The following is a 27,534-nucleotide window of genomic DNA, read 5'->3' on the forward strand; positions in this document are numbered from 1 at the left end:
GGTTCCCTCAGATTCAGGGCAGGAGGTGGGCCCGAGAGGAGGTTACCCGAGTTTTCCGGACTTGAACCTGGTCTTCCGGCACTTCAGTTCTGCAGGTAGGAAGTGGGTTGAGGAGCGGCCTGTGGGTCACCCTGACGTCGGTCCCCGGGCCTTCTGTGTGACTCTTCGTGTGAGACGGGGTTGAGATCTTACGGTGCGTGAGCCTGCCACCCGATGTGCCTGTACACATCGTATCTGTGTGACTGTGGGTGCGAGTGAGTCGATGGTTGGTGCCACAGAGGGCGAGACTGTGAGCGGGGGCGGGAGGGTACTCTCTGTCTCCCGTTGTTCCTGTATCCTCGGCTTCTTTGTGACTGGAGTGTGAGATCACCGGTTGTGATATCCTAGTATTTGAGGCTGGGGACTATGGGAGAGGGTGACGGTGTGAAACTGCCCGTACCCGTGGCCAATGTGATCTGTGTAAGATGGTGGTTGGCGCTGTAGTTTTTAAGAATCTGTGAGTGTGTGTATATTGTATGTTTTTTTTTTTTTTTTTTGCGGGGGGGGGGCGCTGAGTGAGACTCTGTGCCACCAGTATCTATTAAAACTAACCAGGTGATGCCAGTGTGCCACCAAGTTTCAGAACCACTGACCTACTGGAGAGGAGAAGGAAAGTGGAATCAGGAAGACCTTTATCTGATCTCGGTGCTGTTATTTATTAGCTGTGTGTCTTTATGCAAATGATTACATTACTTGGAGTTTTTATTTGTAAAATCTAGAAAATCTCTTGTTAAAATAATAAATTAGGAAGTGATTTAGGCACAGGTTAAATTGCATGCAAGAGGATTCCTAGGTCTCCATTCTGCCTTCTCTCTATTGGAGGGAAGGGTGCAACAGAGGAAAGAGAAGCAGAAAAATTCTAAGCTACTGATTCTGGATGCTGCAAGGAAAGCCTAGTTTCTCATGTTCTCTTACCCATCTCACTCATCTAAGGACACTGCCATTTCCCAAGAGAAGAGTCAAGGGGAGGAAAGAATGGCTGTTGGACTTCTTAAAGCCATGTACCAGGTGAGCTGGTGTTTTCTCTTTCCTGAAATATTTTCCTGCTTTTCAAAACAAGCAGACATTAATTTTCCTTCTGCTGAAACTTTTCTGGGTGACCAATCATGTCACTTCTTAAAACCCTCCAATGGATTCCCACCTGATTCTGGATAAATGTTGAAGTCCTTGCCTTGGCTTGCAAGGCCCTACATAAACTCGTCCCTGGCTAACCCTCTGACCTCATCTAATTTTTCCCACTCTGTATTTCACTCACTTGGTTCCAGCCACACTAGCTTCCTTGTAGTGATCTGAGTACATTCTTAACTCATGGCCTTGCACTTACTGTTCCCTCTGCCTAGAATGCTGTTCCCCCAGATACAGACCAACTTCTTCATTCTGGTCTCTGTCCAAATGTTCATTCATTCATCAGATTTTTGCTAAGCACCTATTAACTAAGAAGGCTTAATCCTAGTCTTCTTTTCTGCTCTGTCTACACTCCTTTGTTGATCTCACTCTGTTTCACGGCTTTAAATACCATCTATATGTCAACAACTACCAAATTGTATACAGCCCAGAAATCCAGACACATATATCCAACTGCCTACTCAGCATCTTCATTTGGTTGTGGAATGGATACCTCAAATTTAGATGTCTCAAACTGAGTGAAATGAGCCATTGGAAGTTTGGGAGCATAGGAGTGGCATGATCTGATTCCCATTTAATAGGATCACTCTGGCTGCTATTGACAATAAACTGAATGGGACAAGGATAGAAACAGGAAAATCAATTAGAAAACTCTTACATACTTCCCCATCTAAGATGTTCAAGCTAAAAGTCTTCCATTAGGAAATTCTGTTTGTCCTGCCTTCAAAATATATCCAAAATCTGACCACTTATTACTACCACCAGTTTCTATTCTGGTATAAACCAATATCTCTCACCTGGATTATTGCTATCCCCAACAGAGCAGCCAAAGTGATCCTGTTACGTATGTCATATTATGTCATTCCTCTTCATTTCAGGGAGAGAAACAATGGAAAGTATAGACAACTCTTTAAAACAGTTTAGCTGTAAGAGAAGAAGAGAAATGAGTGGTAACTGAAGGAGAAACTGTAGTCAACAAGGTTTTTAAAAGATGGGTATATGTCTGTGGGCTGATGTTAAAGATTCAATAGAAAGGGAAATTGAAGATGAAGAGGAGAGAGGAGGGAATTGCTGGAACACTGCTTGCGAAGCTGAGAGCAGCTGAGGTCTAGGATACAAGTGGAGGGGTTTGGCCTTTGCTAGGAGAGTGGGCTGTTCATTTATAGTAATAGGATCAAGTTAGAGTTTATGGGCCAGATGCAAGTAGATGTGTAGATGTTGTGGGAATTTGTGGAAATTCTCTTAAAATGGCTTTGTTTTTTCAGTGAGACAAAGCAAGATCCTTAGCTGAGAGAAAGGATGGGGGGGAGGTATTGAAGATTGAGAAGAGAGAAGAAAGTATCAAATGGTCATTTAGGAGGGTGGGGGAAATGAATGGACTAGAGAAATATATCATGTATGTAGGTAGAAATGTATCATTTTGGCCCCCTGGAAGTTAGTGATCATGAATTTAAAGTGAGACCAATTAGCATGATTTCTCTAGCAAAGTTCAGCTGTGCAGCTTCCAGAAACAGAGTATGCTGAGTGATGGCTGTGGTTTAACCAGGTGAGTATCGTTAAGTGAGAGGGAGCCGGGCAGTTGAGGGTATATGCGTGGGGGTGATTATAACAAATGGTTGTTCTAGGAAGTGAGGGTATGTGGGAGTGAAGAACAGTGAAAACGTGGTGAGATCAGTGATTTGTAGGTTCTAGTGTGGTGGAAGAATTATCCTAATTGGGGTACCAGAGGGAAAAAACTGGAATATAGGAGGTAGAAGTGAGAGTGGGAGAGTTGAGATTATGGAGGGTTTTGTACTTATTGGTAACGACAAGGTCTAGGGCATGATCATGAAGTGAGCGACTGTAGAAGTGTGGAAGACAGGCTTATTGGAGAAGATGGGGTCAGAGAACTGAGAGGCCAGGCTGTTGGGAGGGTTATTTATATGGATATTGAAACATATGGGTACTCCCGTACGTTTAATGGGAGTACCATTGGAGAGAGTAACAGTGAGTTAGATGCTGAAGTGTTCAAGTAATGACAGAGAATTTGCATCTACGAGGAATTGGTAGATAATGGAAACAAGAAGTGATAGTGACATAGCCTGATTTCATGAGGTTGAAAACTAGGTATATTTTAGGAAAGAGGGTGGGGCAGTGGTATGGGAACAAGTGTAAGGAGCAAAGAGGTCACCTACCTCACCTCCATGTGCTGTGTACAAGGGATGTGAGAAATAAGACAGTCACCACATGACAGGGCTTCAGGGAAAGTTGTCTTCTCCGTTGGGAATCATGTTTCTGTAAGGCAAAAACGTTAAGAGAACTGTTGACTTTCTTTAGACTGGTTTGATTTAATTATGAATGGATTTTGAAACCAAGTATTTGGTTAGAGTTCAAATATTTTAAGAGGTTCTTTGTTAGAGGTCAAATATTTTAAGGTTAGAGTTTAAGCTCTTTATGTTGACATTGTAATTATTTTCATTGACTGTATAAATTAAAGACTCAGTGAAAAAATGTGTATGTTGTATATAAAAAATTTATACATTTATTATACATATTTATGTAAGCTAAGGAAAACATTTTTGGAAGCATGTATACCCCATGAAACAAACTCTTAACAGGAGCGTTTCTGCAGTATATGAAGGATGTTATTGCTAGGGCAGAGAGCGAAATTCACAAACTACTTCATATAATTAAATAAGAAGAAAAGTTACTGTGTGTTGAAAAAACATTTTAAGAATTTTTATTTTGTAGAGACAGTTTTTTAAACTATGACAAAATTGTATCAAATGCCCAATTAAAAATCTTGCTTTGACAGATTCACCTCTTCTAATTTTGTAAGAAAAGAAAACAATTTACGAGTGTGTATGTGTGTGTGTGTGTATCCATCCCCACACACAAACACGTAATGTATGTTAGTTTTCATCAGGTGGTCACATTATAGAAACCTGAAATCCAGCTGAATCATAACATAGCTCCAAGTTTTTAAGAACTTTACTCAGCCCCTATAAGCAAAAACAGTATTATGAGGCTTCCCTGGTGGCGCAGTTGTTGCGAGTCCGCCTGCCGATGCAGGGGACGCGGGTTCGTGCCCCAGTCAGGGAAGATCCCACATGCCGCGGAGCGGCTAGGCCCATAAGCCATGGCCGCTGAGCCTGCGCATCCGGAGCCTGTGCTCCGCCATGGGAGAGGCCACAATAGTGAGAGGCCCGCGTGCCGCAAAAAAAAAACCAGTATTATGAGTGGAACACTCATTTCTTTACACAAAATTTTAAGTACTCTCTATAAAAGTATTTGAATTTTAATGGAATTGATCATTTGTTTTGCTTGATCTAGAACAGTTTTCAGAGATACAGCAAGCACTTTATGGTCTCATTTTTGATCCTCTTATAGCTTCTTGAACTTTGCAAAGCATTCATTCATTAATTTAGTTTATTCAGCAAGTATTTGAATGCCTCATGTGTGCCAGATACTGTTCGATAACTGGTATATAGCAGTGACCAAAACAAAAACATACTCTGCCCTCATGGACTTCACATTTTAATGGAGGTGGGGAGCAGACAATAAATAACAAAATAAGTACCATATAGAAAAATAAGGAGGGTTAGGGGAATAGGCAACTTGGGTAAGAGCATTGCTTTTGTTATATACAGAATGATCTGAGAAGCACAAAAGCCCTGAGGGGGAACATTCTTGACATATTTGAGAATGTAATATATGGGAGAGCCCTGTGTGCCTGGGGCAGAATGAATGAGGTGAGTATGGGAAGAGATGAGGTTGTTTCACTTCATTTATTTATTTCATTTCAGGAGTTGGTGACCTTCAGAGATGTGGCTGTAGACTTCTCCCAAGAGGAGTGGGATTGTCTGAATTCTTCTCAGAGGCATCTGTACAGTAATGTGATGTTGGAGAACTACAGGATCTTGGTATCACTGGGTAATAATATCTTCTTGTAAAATTGAGCTTGTACTCATAAGGGGCACTTTGCTACCACCATTGTTGTGAATTTTTGGATAGCATCTGTAGTGCTTGGCTGAAAGTCTGCTGCCTGTGCCAAAGTAACGGGTTAATATTTGTGGAGTTGGCAGTGAACAGGTCTATTATTAATCTGTGTTGGAAGCTTCAACTTCCCTGTCCTTTGAATACATGTCCTTATCACAGTTTTCTCTGGCTTACTGCAAGCTCCCTCTTCCCTGATGATCAAAGAATTGGATGTGAGTTCTGGGATATCTACAGCATGACCAAATTCTGTTTCTTATATGCAGGACTTTGCTTTTCTAAACCAAGTGTGATATTATTGTTGGAACAAGGGAAGGAGCCCTGGATGGTAAAGAGAGAGCTGACAAAAGACTTGTGCTCAGGTGAGTGAAGAGGAATAGGCAGGCAAAAACCTTTGCAGGTGACAGTCCAGCTTGACTCAAAGGTATCACACCTCTTCACTCTTCTTTGTTGTTGGCATGTTCCTCTCAAATGTCCTAGGTCTTAGTAGAAGCTTGAGTCCTTTTAGTGTGTTCTCCCAAAGTTGATATTCTAAACTGTCTCTCCTTTCACATTTTGCCCCCTCTTATCTATTCTGAGTCCCCTTCCTTCCCAGTCTCATAAACCTCTTCCAGTCTTTAAAAAATCTTTTCCTAATCTGATGAACTTTTGAACTTTTGATGAACCACAAACAGCTGTAACTGAAGTAACAAGTTCAAATCCTGACACTTACATGCAGTGGAACTTTGAGCAAGTTACTTAACCTCTCTGTGCCTTTGTTTTGTCATCTATAAAATGGGATAATATTTTTAAGGTGCTTTCAACAGTTCCTATCTCATATTATGAGCTCAAAAGCTGTTAGCTGCTAGTATTATAATAGTAGTAGTTTATCTCTAAATGCCTCATTTTTCTCTTAATGGTCAGTTCATTCATTCCTTTAATCAACATTTATTGAATTTGTACTTTAAACAGAGTACTTGCAAGATGCTAGGGTATTATACGTTTATGTAAATAATCAAATAGTTGATAGGCTTGTAGCAGTGATAAAATATGGCTGAAAATGGCACACATGAAAAGAAAGCTGACATGAAGGAAGCTCAGAGAGAGGTGAGAGAGGAGTCTGCTTAGTTGGGAAGATGGTCTTTAACAAAAACACAGGTCAGGGACTTCCCTGATGGTCCAGTAGTTAAGACTCTTCACTTCCACTGCAGGGGGCATGGGTTTGATCCCTGGTCAGGGAACTAAGATCCTACATGTGGTGTGGTGTGGTGTGGCCAAAAAAAAAAAGGTCAAAAGCTAGAAAACATTTAAGGGAGAAGAGATTAAGAGGTTAGCTTTGTGGTGTAGGAAGGATTTTCAGATAGGCATAGGAAGCATTAAGGTGAAATGAAGGACTTAAAGTTCAGAAGAAAATTAGGGTCATTGTAAACATCTCTGTCAGCACTACTCCCCAACCCATCCCCACCCCTTCTACTACCTCTCCCCAGTCTTTTATGTTCATGTTCAGTTTTCTAAGGAAAAATTTTGATATGGAACTGTAGTATCAAAGAATACATGGCTAAATTTTATTTAATTATTATTATTAAATAAATCATACACACATAAATATATTAGACTAAATATGTACTTTAGGTAATAATATAACAAAAAATGTACCTGCTTCTTAACTTAGGATATAGAAGGTTGTCAGTGCCATTTTAGGCCCTCAAGGGCCCCTGCCTAGCGATATATCACTCCCTACTCTTGAACCATCTCTACCACTCACTAGGGTAACCATTATCCTACAATTTTGCTTATCATTTCTTGACTTTTCTTTATTGTTGGTGCCATATAGCCCTAAACAAAATACTTATATTTGCATGTTTTCAATTTTTTATATATGGAAATATATTAGAAATATAGTATACAGATAATTCTGACTTTTTTCAACTCAAAATTATATTCCTGAGATTCATCCATATTGATTTTAGTGACTATTTTTTATTGAATTTTTTTTTCCTGTTGAAATATAATGTATTCCACTGTGAAAAATCACAATTTATGCATTGAAGGGCATTTGAGTTGTTTCAGTTTTATGTTATTATAAATGTTACTGCTATGAACCTTATTATACATGACTGATGGTGTACATATGCTGGAGTTCATGTAGAGAATATAGCCAGGAATTTACTGCATAATGCTATTTTACTTTCCAGATTACTTGTACTAATTTACATTTCTAACAGCTAACAGCTGTGTGTAAGAGTACTCATTGCTCCACATTCAGAATTGACAAATTTTTTGCAATTTTGACGGGTATGAAATATTATCTCCTTATACTTGTCATCTGAATTTCCTTGACTACTAAAAAAATTTGGCATCTTTTTATATATATAAATGGCCATTTTGATTTCCTCTTCTGTGAAGTGCCTGCTCAAGTCTTTTGTTCAGTTTGGGGAATATATGTATTTTTTATGAAGTATAGTTGATTCACAATATCATATTAGTTTCAGGTGTACAACATAGTGATTTGATATTTTTATAGACTATACTCTAAAGTTATAAAATATTGGCTATATTCCCTGTGCTATACAATATATCCTTGTTGCTTATTTATTTATTTATTTTTTGCTGTGCCATGTGGCTTGTGGGATCTTAGTTCCCTGACCAGGAATCGAACCCAGGCCCACTGCAGTGAAAGCGCCAAGTCTTAGCCACTGGGCCACCAGGGAATTCCCACTTATTTATTTTATACATAGTAGTTTGTACCTCTTAACCCCCTACCACTATCCTGCCCCTCCCCCATACCTTCTTTGTACTGGTAACCACTAGCTCATTCTCTGTATCTGTGAGTCTGTTTCTGTTTTGTTATGTTCATTTGTTTGTTTTATTTTTTAGATTCCACATATAAGTGATAATATACAGTATTTGTCTTTCTCTGTATGACTTATCACTAAGCCTAATACCCGCAAATGGCAAAATTTCATTCTTTTTTATGACTGAGTAGTATTCCATTATATATATTCACATACATATATATATAGGTATATATGTCACATCTTTATCCATTCGTCTGTTAATGGACACTTAGATTGCTTCCATATCTTGGCTGTTGTAAATAATGCTGCTATGAACATTGGGGTGCATGTATCTTTTTGAATTAGTGTTTTTGTTTTCTTCAGATATGTACCCAGGAGTGGAATTGCTGGATCATATGGTAGTTCTATTTTTAGTTTTCTGAGGAACCTCTGTACTATTTTCCATAGTGGCTGTACCAATTTACATTCCCACCAACAGTGCAAGAGGGTTCCCCTTTCTTCACATTGTTATTTGTGGTCTTTTTAATGATAGCCATTGTGAAATGTATGAGATGATATCTCGTGGTTTTGATTTGTGTAGCTTATGTTTTTGATTTTGATATTTGTTTTAAGAAACCTTTCTATATTCTGAAGTCATATGGGTGTTCTCAAATTGTCTTCTAAAGATTTTCCTTTTACATTTAGGGCCATAATCCAATTGAAATTGATTTTTGAGATTGAAGTATTTAATTTCTAAAATCAAATGTCTCAGACATTTACTGAAGAAATGAGCTCTCTTTGCTTATTGTTCTGAATGTTACCTCTTAATATATCAGGTTATAGTATATTTATGGGTCTGATTTTGAGCTCTGTTCCATTCCATTGATCTCTGTTTTCTTACGCCAGTACCACACTATCTTAAATATTTTAATGTAATACTTCAATATCTGTTAGGGTAAGTCCCTATACCTTGTTTATGTTCTTCAGAATTTCTTGTTTGCCCTTTGGCCATCTAACTAAATTTAGGTCAATTTCCACTAGAAAACAACAAAAAGCTATTGGCTTTTGGTCCAAATTTTATTCTATATATCAATTTTGGAATTCGTTTTTATTTGTGAACGTAGTTTATCTCTCCATTTACTTAGGTCTTTAAATTTCCTTCAAATATGTTTTATAATTTTCTCCATAAAGGACATGCACATCTTCTATTAGATTAATTCCTAGGCATTTTAGTTTTGTTCCTGTGTTAAATGTTGTCTGTGTTTTCAATTTGTTGCTCATACATAGAAATAAAGTTAACTTTTGTACTTTGACCTTATATCCAGCAACGTTGCCAAGCTCTCCCATTAATACTAGTAATTTTTAGATTTCCTTGGATTTTTCTGTAGGCAGGCATGTCTGTGAATAATGGCAGTTCCTTTATTTTAATTTCTTATACCCTTAATTTCTTTTTTCTGTTACCCTGTCTTAGATCACCAATATGGTATGAACCAAAGTAGTGATAGCAGGCATTTTTATCAACTTCTGGTCTCAATGAAAGTGCTTTAATATTTTGTAATTAATAATTCTGATGTTTAAATGTTTCTGGTAGATACCCTTTCATTACTGTTTGCTAGGGTTTTGTTTGTGTAAAGATTTTGAGTTTTAATGTTTTTTTGTAACTGTAGATGATTAGATGATTTTTACCTTTTCATCTGTTTATGTAGTGAATTACATATTTAATGTTGAACCAATCTTGTATTCCTGAGACAAACCCATCTTCATCTTTTCCATTCATAGCTAGCTGCTATTTGCCAATATTTTGTTTAGTTATTTTGCATCTATGTTTGTCAGTGAGGTTGGCCTTCAGTTTTTCCCTTCATGTACTCTTCTTGTCAGATTTTGGAATCAGGATTGTCCTAGTTTCATAAAATCTGTTGGTGAGTATTCCTCTTTTTCTTCCTTAGAAGAATTTGGGTAAAATTTTACAAATTTGTCTTTTGAATGTTTGGTAGAACTTTGTTCATCTTGGCCTGGGATTTTTTGTGTGTGAAAAGAATTTAAACTATTAATTCAATTTCTGTTATAAGATTTTGTGTTTTTTATTCTTCTTATAGTCATGGAGTTATGGTTTTTTTCTAAAAATTTATAATTCTCATATAAGTTTTAAAATTTATTAGATAAAATTATTCATTATTTTCTCTTATCTGAAGTTGGTAGTATATGTAAATATGACCTCTTTTTCCTTCTAAAAAGGGATAAACAAATCTTTCAACTTATTAATGTTTTCAGACATTTTTTACTTCACTGATCCTCTCTAATTTATCTTTAAAATTTTTTCATGTATTTCTCCTCTACTATTTTATTCCTCCTATATTTTTTATGCTATTTTCTCTCTCTCTCTTTTTTGCTGGCTTTTAAACTTAGATAATTCAGTGTTTTTGAGGCTTTCTCTTTTCTATTATAAGCATTTAAGACTATATTAGGAATATAGTTCACATATTTTGGTATGTAACATTTTTGTTATCATTGTATATCTTAACATTTTCTAATTTCCATTGATTTTTTTTCTTGACTATGAATTATTTGGAAGCTTTAAGTTGCAAATTGAAGGTTTTTGTTTGGTTTAACTACATTGTGATTGGAGGATACGGTCTAGTTAACATGCATTCTTTGAAATACTTTGAAACCTCTTTTACATCTTAGGGGTTAATTTTGGTAAATATACTGTGTGTTCTGGAGAATGTCTGTGTGCTGCTTGTGGAGTACAGCATTTTATATATGTTCATTGGATTAAGCTCATTAATTGTGCTGGTCAACTCTTCTGTGTCTTTATGGATTTAAAAAAAAATCTCTTTGAGCAGTATTTTGCAAGTGTTTTATAAGGTGATACGTTTGGGGGATTATCTTTCTGGTGAATTCTTATATTATTGTTACTCTTTAAATCTAGTGATGATTCTTCCCTTAACTATTTAGCTTAATATTAATATAACTATGTTAGCCTTCTTTTGTTAATATTTCCTTAGTTTAGTTTTTCCCACCCCTTTACTCTCTTACTTTCTATGTGTTCTTTTTGTGAACAGTATATAGCTAAACATTTTTTTGTCCAGTCTGATAATCTAATTGTGTTCTTGTTGAGTTTTAGGAGTTCTTTATGTACTCTGGATATTAACCCCTTTTCAGATACATGATTTGTAAATATTTTCTCCCATTCTATCCGTGGGTTGCCTTTTCACTCTGTTGATTAATGTCCTTTGATGTCTTTAATTTTCATGAACTCCAATTTGTCTACTTTTTTCTTGCCTGTGCTTTTGGTATCATAACCAAGAAATCATTGCCGATTATAATGTCATGAAGATTTTTCCCTATGTTTCCTTCTAAGATTATTTTAGTGTTAAGTTTTAGGTTTAAATCTTTGATCCATTTGGGGTTAATTTTTGTATATGGTGTAACAACTTCTTTGTTTTGCATGTGGATATTTAATTTTTCCAGCGCCATTTATTGAAAAACCTGTCCTTTCTCCATGGAATGGTCTTGGCATGCTTGTGAAAAGTCATTTGACCATATATGTGAGGGTTTATTTCTGAGCTCTCTGTTTTCTATTCCATCAGTATATATATCTATCTTTATGTCACACCACACTGTTTTGAGTACTGTAGCTTTGTAATAAGTTCTGAAACCAGGAAGTGTGAGACCTCCAACTTTCTTCTTCCTTTTCAAGATTCTTTTGACTATTCAGGGTCCATTGAGATTACATATGAATTTTTGGATCAATTTTTCTGTTTCTGGATAAAGCATTGGGATTTTGATAGGTATTACATTGAATCTCTAGATAGTTTTGCGTAGTTTGGACATATTAACTTCTAATTAACTTCTGGAAATTAACCCCTTCTAATTAAATTCTAATTAACTTCTAATCCATGAACACAGAATGTCTTCATTTATTTTATTTTTTAAATTATTTTTTATTTTCGGTACATGGGCCTCTCACTGCTGTGGCCTCTTCTGTTGCGGAGCACAGGCTCTGGATGTGCAGGCCCAGCAGCCATGGCCCATGGGCCCAGCTGCTCCGCGGCACGTGGGATCCTCCCAGAGTGGGCCACGAACCCACATCCCCTGCATCGGCAGGCAGAATCTCAACCACTGTGCCACGAGGGAAGCCCCTCTTCGTTTATTTATATCTTTAATTTCTTTCAGTAATGTTTTGTAATTTTCATTGTAGAAGTCTTTCACATTCTTGATTAATTCCTAAATATTTTATTCTTTATTGATGCTATTGTAAATGGAGTTGTTTTCTTAATTTTCTTTTCAGATTGTTCATTGTTAGTGTATAGAAATGCAACTGATTTGTGTGTGTTGACTTTGTATTCTTCTACTGTGCTGAATTTGTTAGTTATAACAGGTGTTTGTTTTTCTTTTGTGGAGTGTTTAGGATTTCTACATGTAAGATCATGTTGTCTACAAACAGAAACAATTTTATTTCTTCCTTTCTAATTTGGATGTTTTTTATTTGTTTTTCTTGCCTGATTGCTCTGGCTAGAATCATTTCTGACTTTAGTTGAACTGCTCTTTTTTCTTAGTCTCATTAAAGGTTCATCAGTTTTGTTGATCTTATTGAAAAAACAACTCTTGGTTTAGTTGATTCTATTGCTTTTTTAATTCTCTATCTGGTTTATCTCTGCTTAAATCTTTATTATCTTCTTTCTTCTAGATTTGGCTTAGTTTGCTCTTTTTCTAGTTTGTTAATATTGTTGATTTGAGATCTTTCTTCCTTTGTGATGTAAACCTTCACAGCTATAAATTTCCCTCTTAGCACTGCTTCTGATGCATCCCATAAATTTTGGTATGTCATATTTTTATTTTCATTTGTCTTAAGATATTTTTAAACTCTTCTGTGATTTCTTCTTTGACCCATTGGTTGTTTAAGTGTGTGTTGTTTAATTTCCACACATGTGTGGATTTTCCAATTTTTCTTTTGCTATTGATTTCTAGTTTCATTCCATTACGATTAAAAAAGATAGTTAATTTGATTTCAATCTTTTGAAATTTATTAAGACTTGTTTTATGGCTAACATATAGTTTATCCTGGATTCATGTTTATTTTCTTGATGAATGTTAGGATTTAAAAAAAAATTTTTTTTTTATTCATGGTGCTTTTGGTTTTTTTGGCCATGTCACACAGCTTGTGGGACCTTAATTCCCCAACCAGGGATTGAACCCGGGCCCAACGCAGTGAAAGTGCCGAGTCCTAACCACTGGACTGCCAGGGAATTCCTTAAAAAAAAAAAAAATTTTTTTTCTGGCAGTGAGTTTGCCAAACTGCAAAATGTGAGAGGACAGCATTCCACAAGATTGTGCTTATTTCAAACACCAGCTGCAAGTTAGGGGATCCTCAGGGCCACCCTCATTTGTGACCCGCTGGCTACATGTTTGGGAGTGCCTACAGTCACCCTCAGGTTTAATAATTTACTAGAATGACTCACAGTACTCAGAGCAAGAGCTATATATTATCATTACAGCTTTACTGTAACAAAGACTACAAATCAGAACTAGCCGAAAGGAGAAACACCAAGGATGAGGGCTGGGAGAGTTGCAAATGTGAAGTTTCTGTTGTCCTGAGGGCCCACCAGGCATCTCAATATTCAAAAGGATATTACCAACCAGGGAAGCTCTCGCAAGCTTCAGTGTCCAGAGTTTGTTTGTTTTGTTTCATTATGTAGGCATGATTGAGTGAATCATTACCCAACATGACTCAATCTCCAGCCTTCCTTCCTTTCCCAAAAGTCAGACTGATATCATGGTGGCTCAAAGCCCCAACCCTTTAATCATATGGTTCGTCTTTCCAGCATGGTTAGCCTCCAGCCTGAGTCATCTATCTCATTAGCAAAAACTATCTAGGGGCTCATCATGAGTCACCTTACTAGTATTAACCATCAGGTGTAGTCCAAAGGGCTCAACATGAATAACAAAGACACTCCTTCCAGGAGTTTAGATGGCTTAGAGGTTACCTCCTGGGAAATAGGGACAAAGGTCTGCCAAATTCTTTATTGCACAGTTCTTTTAAGAAATCACAATAGGCTCTGACTGTAATTGAACGGACATAATAGGTAAATTTAGTCAGACTTTGTGGCTTTACATTGTTGGTTCCTCATATACAAAAGCAAAGTGTGTATCTTCTCCCTTTATTCAAATTTTTTGGGGTGGTCCATCAGAATTGTAAAGCTTTTGTTCTTTTCTTATAAAGTTTATTTCTAGGGTTTTTTCCCTCTTCATTGTTGTTGTTGTTGTCAATGTTAAAGATATCCTCTGAGACTAATTATTTTCTTTATGCTTTCTTCTATTGTTTTTTAAAATTGATTCTAAAATTGCAAAATAATATTCTTATTTGAAAAAAAGAAGTATAAATAGTACAGTAATTTCCCCCATAGCTTTTATATTCTATTCTATATTCTATTCTTTTATTTATCTAATTATTCATATGTGGTATTTTGCAAGTCCCAATGTATACTTTGTATATAAAGAAAGATAATTCTTATTAATGGTTACTATTACTAGCTGTCTTTTTTTGCGGGGGGGGGCACACCACGCGGCTTGGGGGATCTTAGTTCCCTGACCAGGGATTGAACCTGTGCCCTCAGCAGTTAAAGCGTAGAGCCTTTAACCACTGGACTGCCAGGGAATCCCCTTTGTGACATTTCTTAGTAATATATTCCAAACTGTGTATGTTACTGTGAAAGTGTATTTTATACTTCTTCAGTATAAATCATTGAACAAGTTGATTTTTATTATAACCTTTAATATCATGTGGTATTAATGTTCTCAGCCCTGATTTTTTCTTGCTTACATTTGTCCTTCTTAATCTCTTTGGGTTTCTTCTCTTTTCCTTAATATCTTAATGTTGGAGTGCTCCAGGATTCACTCCTTGCTCCTTTCTCTGCTATCTACACTCATTCTCTTAGTAATTTAGTCTCTTTAAATACCATCTATATGCTGGCAACTCCCAATTTAAAAACCTCTAGTCCAGACTTCTCTTTTTTTTTTCTGAATTTTATAGTTGATTTACGATATTATATTAGTTTCAGGTGTACAGCATAGTGATTAAAAATTATATAGAGGAGCTTCCCTGATGGCGCAGTGGTTATGAATCCACCTGCCAATGCAGGGAACATGGGTTTGAGCCCTGGTCCGGGAAGATGCCACATGCTACAGAGCAACTAAACCTGTGCACCACTACTACTGAGCCTGCACTCTAGAGCCCGCGAGCCACAACTCCTGAAGCCCACGCACCTAGAGCCTGTGTTCCGCAACAAGAGAAGCCACTGCAATGAGAAGCCCACATGCTGCAATGAAGAGTAGCCCCCACTCACCACAACTAGAGAAAGACCGCATGCAGCAACAAAGACCCAACACAGCCAAAAATAAACAAATAAATACATAAACTTTTTAAAAAATTTTATAGATTATACTCCATTTATATAATTATAAAATATTGGCTCTATTCCCTGTGCTGTACAATATATCCTTGTAGCTTATTTATTTTATACATAGTAGTTTGTACCTCTAAATCCTCTACCCCTATCTTTCCTCTCCCTGCTTCCCTCTCCTCACTGGTAACTACTAGTTTGTTCTCTGTATCTGTGAGTCTGTTTTGTTATATTCATTTGTTTGTTTTATTTTTTAGATTCCTCGTATAAGTGATAACATACAGTATTTGTCTTTCTCTGTCTGACTTATCACTAAGCCTAATACCCTCCAGGTCCATCCATGTTGTTGCAAATGGCAAAATTTCATTTTTTATGACTTGAGTAATATTCTATTGTATCAGTATATATATACCACATCTTTATCTATTCATCTGTTGATGGATACTTGGGTTGCTTCCATATCTTGGCTATTGTAAATAATGCTGCTCTGAACATTGGAGTGCATATATCTTTTTTATTAGTGTTTTCATTTTCTTCGGATACATAACCAGGAGTGGTATTCCTGGATCATATGGTAGCTCTGTTTTTAGTTTTCTGAGGAACCTCTGTACTGTTTTCCACAGTGGCTGCACCAATTTACATTCCCACCAACAGTGTAGGAGGGTTCACTTTTTTCCACATCCTCACCAACATTTGTTATTTGTGGTCTTTTTGATGATAGCCATTCTGGCAGGTGTGAGGTGATATCTCACTGTGGTTTTGATTTGCATTTCTCTAATGGTTAGTGATGTTGAACTTCTTTTCATGTGCCTGTTGGCCATCTGTATGTCTTCTTTGGAAAAGAAGTTCTTCTGCACGTTTTTTAATCAAGTTGTTTGTTATTTTGATATTGAGTTGTATGAGCTACTTATATATTTTGGATAACAACCCCTTATCCTAGACCTCTACCTTAAACTTAGTATCATGTGTCCATCTGCCTTCTCAACATTTCCATTTCAAAGTCTAAAAGACATATTAAGTTTATGATGTTTAAATCTGAACTCTGGATCTTCTATACCTCACTACCTAAGCTTGCTGTACCCATAGCTTTTCCCATCGATGTTGATGGCTATTCCATCCTTCCATTGTTCAGACCATAAACTTTGAAGACATGCTTGTCTCATCTCTTTCTATTACATTCTATATCCAATCTGTTGGTATATCCTCCTGGCTTTTCCTATAAAATATACCTAGAATCTGACCACCTCTGTATACCTCCACTGATATCTCTCTGGTCTGAATCATTATCATTTCTCACACTGATTGCTACAATAGTAGGTCCCCTTCCTTCTCCCCTTGCTTTCCACCTTCCAGTATTTTCATTAAATCATAACTAGATATCACTTCTGTACTCACACCACTTCAGTGGCTCTCTATCTCACTCAGAGTAAAACCAAATTTCTTAGGTGCCCTTTAAAGCTTTAATAATCTGATTATCCTTTACCCCCTGACTTCATCTCCTACTACTCAGTCCTCTCCAGCCACAGTGGCCTTCTTGCTATTCCTCAAACAATCCAAACATGCTTCTACTTTTAGGCTGTTTCTTCTGCCCAGGATGTTCTTTCTTTAAATATCTAAGTAACTAACTTTTTCACTTCCTTCAAATCTTTGCTTTAATTTTTTGTTTGTTTGTTTTTGGCTGAGTTGGGTCTTCGTTGCTGCATATGGGCTTTCTCTAGTTGTGGCAAGTTGGGGCTACTCTTTGTTGCAGTGCATGGGCTACTCATTGCAGTGGCTTCTCTTGTTGTGGAGCACGGGCTCTAGGCGTGCAGGCTTCAGTAGTTGTGGCATGTGGGTTCAGTAGTTGTGACGCATGGGCTTAGTTGCTCTGCGGCATGTGGGATTTTCCTGGACCAGGGGTCGAACCCATGTCCCCTACATTGGCAGGCAGATTCTTAACCACTGTGCCACCAGGGAAGTCCTGCTTTAAGGTTAACTTATTAATGATTCCTACTTTGACTTCACCAACACTCCTGGTCTCTCTTACCCTGCTTTTCTTTTTCAATAGCACTTAGTACCTTCTAACATACAATAAAATTTACTTATTTAGCATTTATTTTCTGTCTCCCCCAAGAACATAAGATCCATGAAGGTAAGGATCTTCATTTACTCCAATATGAAAGCATATAGAACCTTGTACCTGGTACAAGGTTCAATAAATGTTCTTGAAAGAAGTAACTATAAAAATGGAGATTATTTCAGTTCCTGTATTATTCATACATGCATAAAATTATAACTGAGTCCAGTCACCTACATAAGTCCTTATTGATCTGAGATTTACCTTATTGATTTTCTTATAATTCTAATCATTCCTCCTCAAGTTTCTCTATGATCTATTTTCAGTTTCTGTTCTTACACACTTCAGAACTACTTTCATAAATGTACTTTCTGGTACATAATAGAGTAGACATTTTTTTTCTTATTATTTTTCAGACTGGGAATCTGTGTGTGAGACTGAAGAGTTAACCCCAAAGCAGGACATTTATCAAGTGCGATCATCTCAGAAAGTAATAGAAACACTTACAAGCTGTGGCCTTGAGTACTCCAAATTGAAAGAAGAATGGAAATGTGAGGGCCACTTTGAGAGGCAACCAGTGAATCAGAAGGCATGTTTCAAGGAAAAGACAATCACTCACGAAGAAGCCCCTGTTGATGAAAGAGGACAAGAATATAACAAAACTTGGGGAAGTTTCCATCCCAGCACACTACTTCATACACAACAGATAATCCCCAAAGAGGAGAAAGTACATAAACATAACACACATAAAAGCTTTAAAAAAAGATTAATGGCTATTAAGCCCAACAGTATCTATACAGAGAAGAAACTTTTGAAATGTAATGACTGTGGAAAAGTCTTCAGTCAGAGCTCATCCCTTACTCTTCATCAAAGAATTCATACTGGAGAGAAACCCTATCAATGTATAGAATGTGGGAAAGCCTTCAGCCAGAGATCAAATCTTGTTCAACATCAGAGGATTCATACTGGAGAGAAACCCTATGAATGTAAGGAATGTAGGAAAGCCTTCAGTCAGAATGCACACCTAGTTCAACATCTGAGAGTTCATACTGGAGAAAAACCTTATGAATGCAAAGTGTGTAGGAAAGCCTTCAGCCAGTTTGCTTACCTTGCTCAACATCAGAGAGTTCATACTGGAGAGAAACCCTATGAATGTATTGAATGTGGGAAAGCATTTAGCAATAGATCATCTATTGCCCAACACCAGAGAGTTCATACTGGTGAGAAACCTTATGAATGTAATGTCTGTGGGAAAGCGTTTAGCCTTCGTGCATACCTTACTGTACATCAGAGAATACATACTGGAGAGAGACCCTATGAATGTAAGGAATGTGGGAAGGCTTTCAGCCAGAATTCACACCTTGCTCAACATCAGAGAATTCATACTGGAGAAAAACCTTATAAGTGTCAGCAATGTAGGAAAGCATTCAGCCAGATTGCCTACCTTGCTCAACATCAGAGAGTTCATACTGGAGAGAAACCCTATGAATGTATTAAATGTGGGAAGGCTTTTAGCAATGATTCATCCCTTACTCAACATCAGAGAGTTCATACTGGAGAGAAGCCTTACGAATGTAATGTTTGTGGAAAGGCTTTTAGTTACTGTGGGTCCCTTGCCCAACATCAGAGAATCCATACTGGAGAGAGACCCTATGAATGTAAGGAATGCAAGAAAACCTTCAGACAGCATGCACACCTTGCTCATCATCAGAGAATCCATTTTGGGGAGTCACTGTCACCACCCAATCCAGTCAATCACCAAGTCCTGTAGACTATCTCAAAAATACTTCTGGAATTTATACTCTTTTCTCTATCTCTAATGTTGTCATCCTTGTCTAAGATTCATCTCACCTGGATCACTCTATAGCTTTCTAACAGGTCTTCCTGTATCAACATTTGGTCCCCTTAAATTCATTTTCCACCATGCACCCAAACTGATCTTTTTCAAGTGTAAGAATACACACATCACTGCCTCCAGTTAAAAGTTTTTTTGGCTTGCTGTTGTTCTTAAGCTAGCATCCACAGTCTTTAAAACTGTCTATGAGGAGCTTCATTATCTGGTTCTTAGATACCTTTCAGCCTTATTTTATTCCAGTCTTTCTGGGCACTAGGCACTTCCCAGGTCTAAGAGCTTAGATTCTGGAAAATCATAGCTCTACCACTACTGTAGCATTGTGTGATTTTGAGTAACTTGCTTGACTTATCTAAACCTCAGGGTTTTCTTTAATTCTTAAAATAGGGATAATAAAGGACACTGTATTGTAGAAATGTGAGTATTAAATGAAATAGTGTCTATTGTAGATTGGTGCATATTAAGTAAAAAATTTGCATGCAGAGTACTTAACATAGTGCATCAAATATAGCAGATATTCAATTTAATAATAATAGCTAACATGCATTGAGTGCCTACTTTGCACCAGGCACTGTTCTGCATACTCAACATATATTAACTCATTTAATCCTTACAGCTAAAACAAGATTCCTTAGTGGATAAAGCAGAACATCATGGGAAGCAGCAGGTCAGAACTGGGGAAACCTAAAAACTTTAGAATATATGTGGGAGTGTTTGTACGCTAGGTGAGTAATTGATATAGACAAAAGTAGTAGAACTATAACACAACCAGTTTTAGGAGATTTCTAAAGAAACAATTGGATATACTAATTAAATAAAATGAAGATTCACTGAGAAAAATGCAGAACTTATATTTAGATCAAGAAAAGAACAGAGTATTGCAATTAACTCCAAAAACCCAATAAACAGAAATTTATACTGTAGCATAAAAAGACATCAATCCCAGGTAATTGAATGGGTGAATCTAGGTGATTTCAAAAGCATTTAAACTGTTTCATCCCATAGAAAAAGTATGTAAATTTTTATCAAGTGATTATAAAATTGAAACCAAAAGGGGACTGAGGAAAGAAAACTACAGTCAAATGTAGTTTGACTACATTTATATATATATACACATGCATATATATACTTTCATTCAGTGAATTTTGAGTACTGTTTGTCACACACTGATTTAGACATGAGGAGATAACATGATCAATACAAAGACCATGTCCTCATGGAGTTAAAACAATAGATTTTCTAGGCCCAGAAAACTGAAGAACAATAAAATAAATTGAAGGGTATTATATAGCCTAGGCTGAAGAGACTCAAAATAACAAAGTTATCAGTTACTCCTAATTTACAACTTCACTGCAGTTCCAAGCAAAATTCCTCAATGGGCCTTTTTGCCCTTTTAATTTCACAGCTATGTTTTGAAATTCAACTATGAAGTGTGAATTCTAAAGAACAAGAAAATTATCGAATCTAATCTATTTGTAGAAATTTTGCATATGATAAAGTTGGTTTATACCAGTAGAGAAAGGATGGATTTGGGAGTAGTAAAATAATTGACAATGTATATCATGGCAGTAAAGGAAAAAAATAAAATGAACTATTTCAAAATCATCACATTAAAAAAAGCATCACAGTACCTATTACTGGGAAGATGTGGAGCAATAGGAATATTCATACAGTGCAGTTGAAAATAGTTTTTTAAAAAGAATAATGTATCAATATCTAGTAAAGTTGAAGATGTGGATACTGTTTGACCCAGCAATTCCACACTTAAACCTCTACAGAGCCTCTCCTTATGTGTTCAGGGAGATGTACATGAAGACCCACTTCAGTGTTGTTTGTGAAAATGAAAAGTTTAGGGTAAGCAAAACAATCATTAGGGTTTAAATAAGAATTGAAATTAATGAACTAGAGATACTTTTATCAATATGGATACATCTCAGAAACTATTGAAATCGAACTAGAGGGTATTTTGTGTGATATGGTTCCACTTATTTATATAAAGTTTGAAAACATGCAAATCAACACTATGTATATTTTTCATGGCTAAATACCATATGGAAATAGTGTAATAACATTTATGGAAATAATCATCAAATTGTGATGACCTCTGGGGAGGGAGAAAAATGAGATTGAGGAAAGGATGCAAAGGGAGGTATCTTAATCATTAATTTCTTTAAAAAATAACTGGCCAGTTCTAAATTGATGGTTGTGGGTTTTTATTCTCTGTATCTTTCTATATGTTTATTTCATAATTAAAAAAATTTAAGTAATGTTTGCTTTTGTCAGTTATTCCTTCACTATACCTCAGGCATGCCATATTCACCATTCATCCAATCCATAGTCACCATTTTCTTCAGAAAGAAGCTCGTATACAATTGCCTTCCAGATGCAATCACTGTTAACAATTTGGTGACTATCCTTCCAGGCATCAGAGTTTTGAGAATGACTATATTTTTACGCTGAGAGTTTTATATCCTACTTACTGCATTTTCTTCCCCCATCATTCCTTTTTTCCCCCAGCTTTATTGAGGTAGGATTGACAAATTAAAATTATATATATTTAAGGTGTACAACATGTTTTCATATATTTATACACTGAAATGATAACCACAATCAAGCTAATTAACACATACATCACCTCACATAGTTACCATTTGTGTGTACTACATCTTACCATCAGTATGATTAACAATCACTCGCTATTTCCCCCCAACCACTCCAGGCCCTGGCAACTGCTAATCTACTTTTTGCTTCTATGAATTTGACTATCCTGGACATAAATGGAATTATACAATATGTTGTGTTTTATGACTGACTTCTTTCCATTAGCATAATGTTTTCAAAATCCATGTTGTAGCATGTATCAGTACTTCATTCTCCTTTTAAAAAAATAGACTTTATGTTTTAGAGAAGTTTTAGGTTCACATCAAAATTGAGTGAAAGGTACAGAGATTTTTTTCATATGACCCCCCACCCCCACACACGCTTAGCTTCCCCCATTATCAACATTCCCCACTAGAGTGGTACATTTGTTATAGGTGATGAAGCTACATTGGCATATTATCACCCAAAGTCCAGAGTTTACATTAGAGTTTACTCTTGGTATTTTTTATTGTATGTGTTTGGATAACGTTATGATGACACAAATCCACCATTATAATATACAGAGTAGTTTCACTGCCCCGAAATTCCCTGTGTTCCATTTATTTATCCCTGCCCACTAACCACTGGCAACAATAAGTTTTTTGTTGTGTCCTTCGTTTTGCCTTATCCAGAATGTTGTATAGTTGATATCATACTGTATGTAGCTTTTTCAGACTGACTGCTTTCACTTAGTAATATGAATTTAAATTTCTTTCATGTCTTTGCATAACTTGATAACTAATTTCTTCTTAGCACTGAATAATATTCCACTGGCAGGATGTACCACAGTTTGTTTATTCATTCACCCGCCAAAAGACATCTTTGTTGCTTCCAAGTTTTGGCAATTATGAATAAAGCTGCTCTAAACATCTATGTGCAGGTTTTTGTGTGTACATAAGTTTTCAGATTCTTTGGGTAAATACCAAGGAACCCAATTACTGAATCATATGGTAAGAACTTCATTCCCTTTTATTGCCCCAAATATTCCACTTCATGGTTTTGCCACATTTTATTTATCAATTCATCAGTGGGTGGACATTTGGATTGTTTCCACATTTTGACTATTATGAATATTGCTGCTCTGAACATTGTGTACAAGTTTTGTGTGGACAAAAAACTAAAAATATATTTTTATTTCTTTTGGATATATAACTAGGAGTGGAATTCCTAGATCACATGGTAATTCTTTTTTTAAAATTCATTCATTCATTCATTCATTTTCGGCCATGCCGAGTGGCATGCAGGATCTTAGTTCCTCGACCAGGGATCAAACCAGTGCCCCCTGCAGTGGAAGCGTGGAGTCTTAACCACTGGACCACCAGGGAAGTCCCATAGATCATATGGTAATTCTACATCTGACTTTTTGAGGAACTACCAAAATGTTTTCTAGTTACCACATCATTCTCAGGGTCAATGTATGAGGGTTCCAATTTCCCCACATCTAAACCAGTGCTTATTATTGTTCATCATTTAGATTATAACCATCCTGGTGGGTGTGAAGTGGTACTTATTACCTATTGTTTTGATTTGCCTTTCCTTAATGATGTTGAGCATCCTTTCATGTTTATTTTCCATTTGTATATCTTTGGAGAAATGTCTATTCAAATCCTTTTCAAATTTTTAAATTGGTGTCTTAGTTCAGGATGCTATAACAGAATACCATAAATTGGGTGACTTAAACAACAAACATTTATTTCTCATAGCTCTGGAAGCTAGAAGTCAAAGATTAAGGCACTGGCAGATCTGATGTCTGGGATGGACAGTCTTCCTGGTTTGCAGATGGCCACCCTCTCATTATACCTTCACATAGCCAAGAGAAAACTCATCTCTTTGTTTCTTTTTTTTTTGACAGCACTAATGCTATTCATGAGAACTACACCCTCATGACCTAATTACCTCCCAAAGGCTGCACCTTCCAGTTGTGGGTTAGGATTTCAACATATGCATCTGGTGGGGTGGGGGAAACACTCAGTCCATAACAGTGGGGTTCTTTTTATTGTTGAACTGTAAGAGTGCTTCATATATTCTAAATACAAATTCTGCTATGGTCTGAATGTTGGTGTGTCCCCCACCAAACAAAAATTCACATGTCAAACCCTAATGACAAATGTAATGGTATTTGGAGGTGGGGCCTTTGGAAGATGATTATGTCATGAGGGCAGAGTCCTCACAGATGGAATTAGTGCCCTTATAAAAGAGCCCAGAGGGCTTCCCTGGTGGTGCAGTGGTTGAGAGTCCGCCTGCCGATGCAGGGGACACGGGTTCGTGCCCCGGTCCGGGAAGATCCCACATGCCGCGGAGCGGCTGGGCCCGTGAGCCGTGGCCGCTGAGCCTGCGCGTCCAGAGCCTGTGCTCCACAATGGGAGAGGCCACAGCAGTGAGAGGCCCGCGTACCGCAAAAAAAAAAAAAAAAAGGAAAAAAAAAAAGAGCCCAGAGAGCTCACTTGCCCCTTCTGCTATGTGAGGACACAGTGAAAAGACATCCATCTAAGAACCAGAAAGTGGACCCTCACCAGGCATGGAATCTGCCAGCACCTTGATCTTGTACTTTCCAGCCTCAAGAACTGTGAGAAATACATTTCTGTTGTGTAAAAGCCACTCAGCTATGGAATTCCTTATAGCAAAAGGACTCAGACAAGTTACTTATCAGATATGTTATTTATAAACATATTCTCCCATTTTCTAGGTGTCGTTTTACTTTCTTGATGGTGCCCTTTGAAGCAAAACAGTTTTTAATTTTGAAGAATTCCAATTTGTCTATTTTTTCTACTATTGCTATACTTTTGGTATCATATCAAAGAAACCATTAATCTAAGGTCACAAAGATTTACACCTATGTTTTGTTCTAAGAGATTTATAGTTTTAACTCAGACATATTTCTGCATCAATTGATATGATTATTCAGATTTTCCTCTTCATTCTATTAATGTAGGACATTACATTAGTTTTCATATGTTGAAACACCCTCACAGGACTGGGATAAATTCCACTTGGCCACTGTGTATAACTAGCATATTATCGCTAGTATTGTGTTGAGGATATCTGCATCTATATTCATAAGGGATACTGGCTTTTAGGACTTTTTTTTTGGGTTTTGGTTTTGGCTTTGATATCAAGCTATTGTTGACCACCTATAGGATGAGTTTGGAAGTTTTCCCTTAAATTCAATTTTCAATTTTTGGGAAGACTTTAAGAAGTGTTGGTGTTCATTATTCTAGAATTCGCTAGTGAAGCCACCCTGAGCTTATCTTTGTTGGGAGGTTTGTGATTATTGATTTAATTGCCTGTTTTGTTATAAGTCTGTTAAGATCTATTTCTTCTTGAGCTGGTTTTTGTATTTGTGTATTTCTAGGAGTTTGCCCATTTCATCAAGGTTATCCCTTTGCTTGGCCAACAACTGTTTGTATTATTCTCTTATAATTTTTTTTTTTTTTTTTTTTACGGTATGTGGGCCTCTCACTGTTGTGGCCTCTCCCATTGCAGAGCACAGGCTCCAGATGCACAGGCTCAGCGGCCATGGCTCATGGGCCTAGCCGCTCCGCGGCATGTGGGATCTTCCCAGACTGGGACACGAACCCGTGTCCCCTGCATCAGCAGGCAGATTCTCAACCACTGTGCCACCAGGGAAGCCCTATAATCCATTTCATTTATGTAAAATCGATAGTAACATCCCTATTTTCACTTCGGAAAGTGATTTAGTGATCTAATTCTTCTGTCTCTCTCTTTATACTCATAGATAAAGGTTTATCAATTTTGCTGTTATTTTCAAAGAACCAACTTCTGGGTTTGTTGATTATTTTTACATAGAATTCTCTATTTAGTTTATCTCTGCTCTAATATTTAGTATTTCTATTCTTCTGATAGCTTTGGGTTTAGCTTGTTCTTTTTCTATTTCCGCATGGTGTAAAGTTAGTTTCTTATTATTTAATTTAATTAATTAATTTATTTATTTTTGGCTGCAGTTGGGTTTTTGTTGCTGCGCGCGGGCTCTCTGCGGCAAGCGGGGGCTACTCTGTTGCAGTGCACGGGCTTCTCATTGTGGTGGCCTCTCATTGCAGTGGATTCTCTTGTTGTGGAGCACAGGCTCTCAGTATGTGGGCTTCAGTAGTTGTGGCACATGGACTCAGTAGTTGTGGCTCACAGGCTCTAGAGTGCAGGCTCAGTAGTTGTGGCGCATAGGCTTAGTTGCTCCACAGCGTGTGGGATCTTCCCAGAACAGGGCTCGAACCCATGTCCCCTGCATTGGCCGGTGGATTCCTAACTACTGTGTCACCAGAGAAGTCCCTAAAGTTAGGTTATTGATTTGAGTTTTTCTTCTTTTTTTAATGTAAATATTTATAGCTGTAACTTCCCCTCTGATTTGGATGCATCCTGTAAGTCTTTGTATCTTGTGTTTTTATTTCAATTCGTCTCAAGATATTTTCTAATTTCCCTTGTGATTTCTTCTCTGATACGTTGGTTAAGAGTGTGTTTAATTTCCACATTTTTTGTGGATTTCCCACTTGCCTACTGCTACTGTTATTTCTAGTTTCATTCTATTGTGATTGGTAAATATACCTGGTATATTTTCAGTCTTTTAAATTTTACTAAGACTTGTTTTGTGGCTTACTATATATCTATCCTGGAGAATGTTCCATGTGCACTTGAGAAAAAATGAGTTTTCTGCTGTTATTGGGTATGTACTGTATATGTCTGTTGGTTTAAAGTGTTGTTCAAGTTCTCTATTTCCTAACTGATCTTCTGTCTCACTGTTTTGTTCATTACTGAAAGTGGAGTATTGAAGTCTCTAACTACTATTGTGTAAAAATTTCTACCTTCAATCATGTCATTTTTTGCTTCATATAATTTTCAGCTCTGTTTGTAGGAGTATACTATGAACAGAATGTTTGTGTGACCCCTAAATTCATATGTTGAAGTTCTAACCTCTAATGTGATAGTGTTTGGAGATGGGGCCTTTGGGAGGTAATTAGGGTCAGATGAGGTCATGATGCTGGATACCTCATGATGGAATTAGTGCTTTTATAAGAAGAGACATCAGAGAGGTTGGTCACTCTATTTCTCTGTGCTTGGACAAAGAAGTGACCATACTGACACCCTGATCTCCAAATTTCTGCCCCCAGAACTATAAGAAAATTAATTTCTGTTTCTTAAGTCACCCAATTTATGGAATTTTGTTATGGCACCCTAGGCTGACTAAGACAGTGCATATATGTTTATAATTGTTATATTTACTTGATAGATTGAATCTTTAATCAATATCTCTGCCTGACCTCAGAGATAATAGTACAGAAACTTTAGCGACCATACACAACATGGAATACACACTTTCCAAAAAGAGTTTCGAGAAGTCACTAAACAAATCGATGGCTGCAGTCCTCAACAAAAAAATCAGCAATCCCTGAGGAGGAGAAGAATCTGATTTCCACAGTTACGTTATTTTATTCAAAATGTCCACATCTCAGGGCTTCCCTGGTGGCACAGTGGTTGAGAGTCCGCCTGTCGATGCAGGGGACGTGGGTTTGTGCCCCGGTCCGGGAAGATCCCACATGCCGCAAAGCGGCTAGGCCCGTGAGCCATGGCCACTGAGGCTGCACGTCCGGAGCCTGTGCTCCGCAACGGGAGAGGCCACAACAGTGAGAGGCCCGCGTACCACAAAAAAAGAAAAAAAAGTCAAAATGTCCACATCTC

At 37.1% G+C, this 27,534-nt stretch overlaps 1 protein-coding gene across 2 annotated transcripts; it reads left to right on the plus strand.

Moving 5' to 3' along the window:
* Window positions 1-21,410, plus strand: ZNF570 (zinc finger protein 570). 2 transcript variants are annotated; one of them, XM_082862520.1, is made up of 5 exons: window positions 1-95; window positions 973-1,047; window positions 4,950-5,076; window positions 5,406-5,501; window positions 17,771-21,410. In XM_082862520.1, the coding sequence occupies exons 2-5, from the start codon at window positions 1,015-1,017 to the stop codon at window positions 19,123-19,125; spliced, it is 1,611 nt and encodes a 536-aa protein (XP_082718646.1). In that variant the 5' UTR covers window positions 1-95; window positions 973-1,014; the 3' UTR covers window positions 19,126-21,410. The 2 variants fall into 2 exon arrangements, with proteins under 2 accessions (XP_082718646.1, XP_082718645.1); XM_082862519.1 differs by lacking the exon at window positions 1-95 and having other exon boundaries at window positions 770-1,047.
* The last annotated feature ends 6,124 nt before the right edge of the window (window positions 21,411-27,534 follow it).

The sequence above is a fragment of the Leucopleurus acutus genome (assembly GCF_964270905.1).
Source record: "Leucopleurus acutus genome assembly, chromosome: 20".
NCBI lineage: Eukaryota > Metazoa > Chordata > Mammalia > Artiodactyla > Delphinidae > Leucopleurus > Leucopleurus acutus.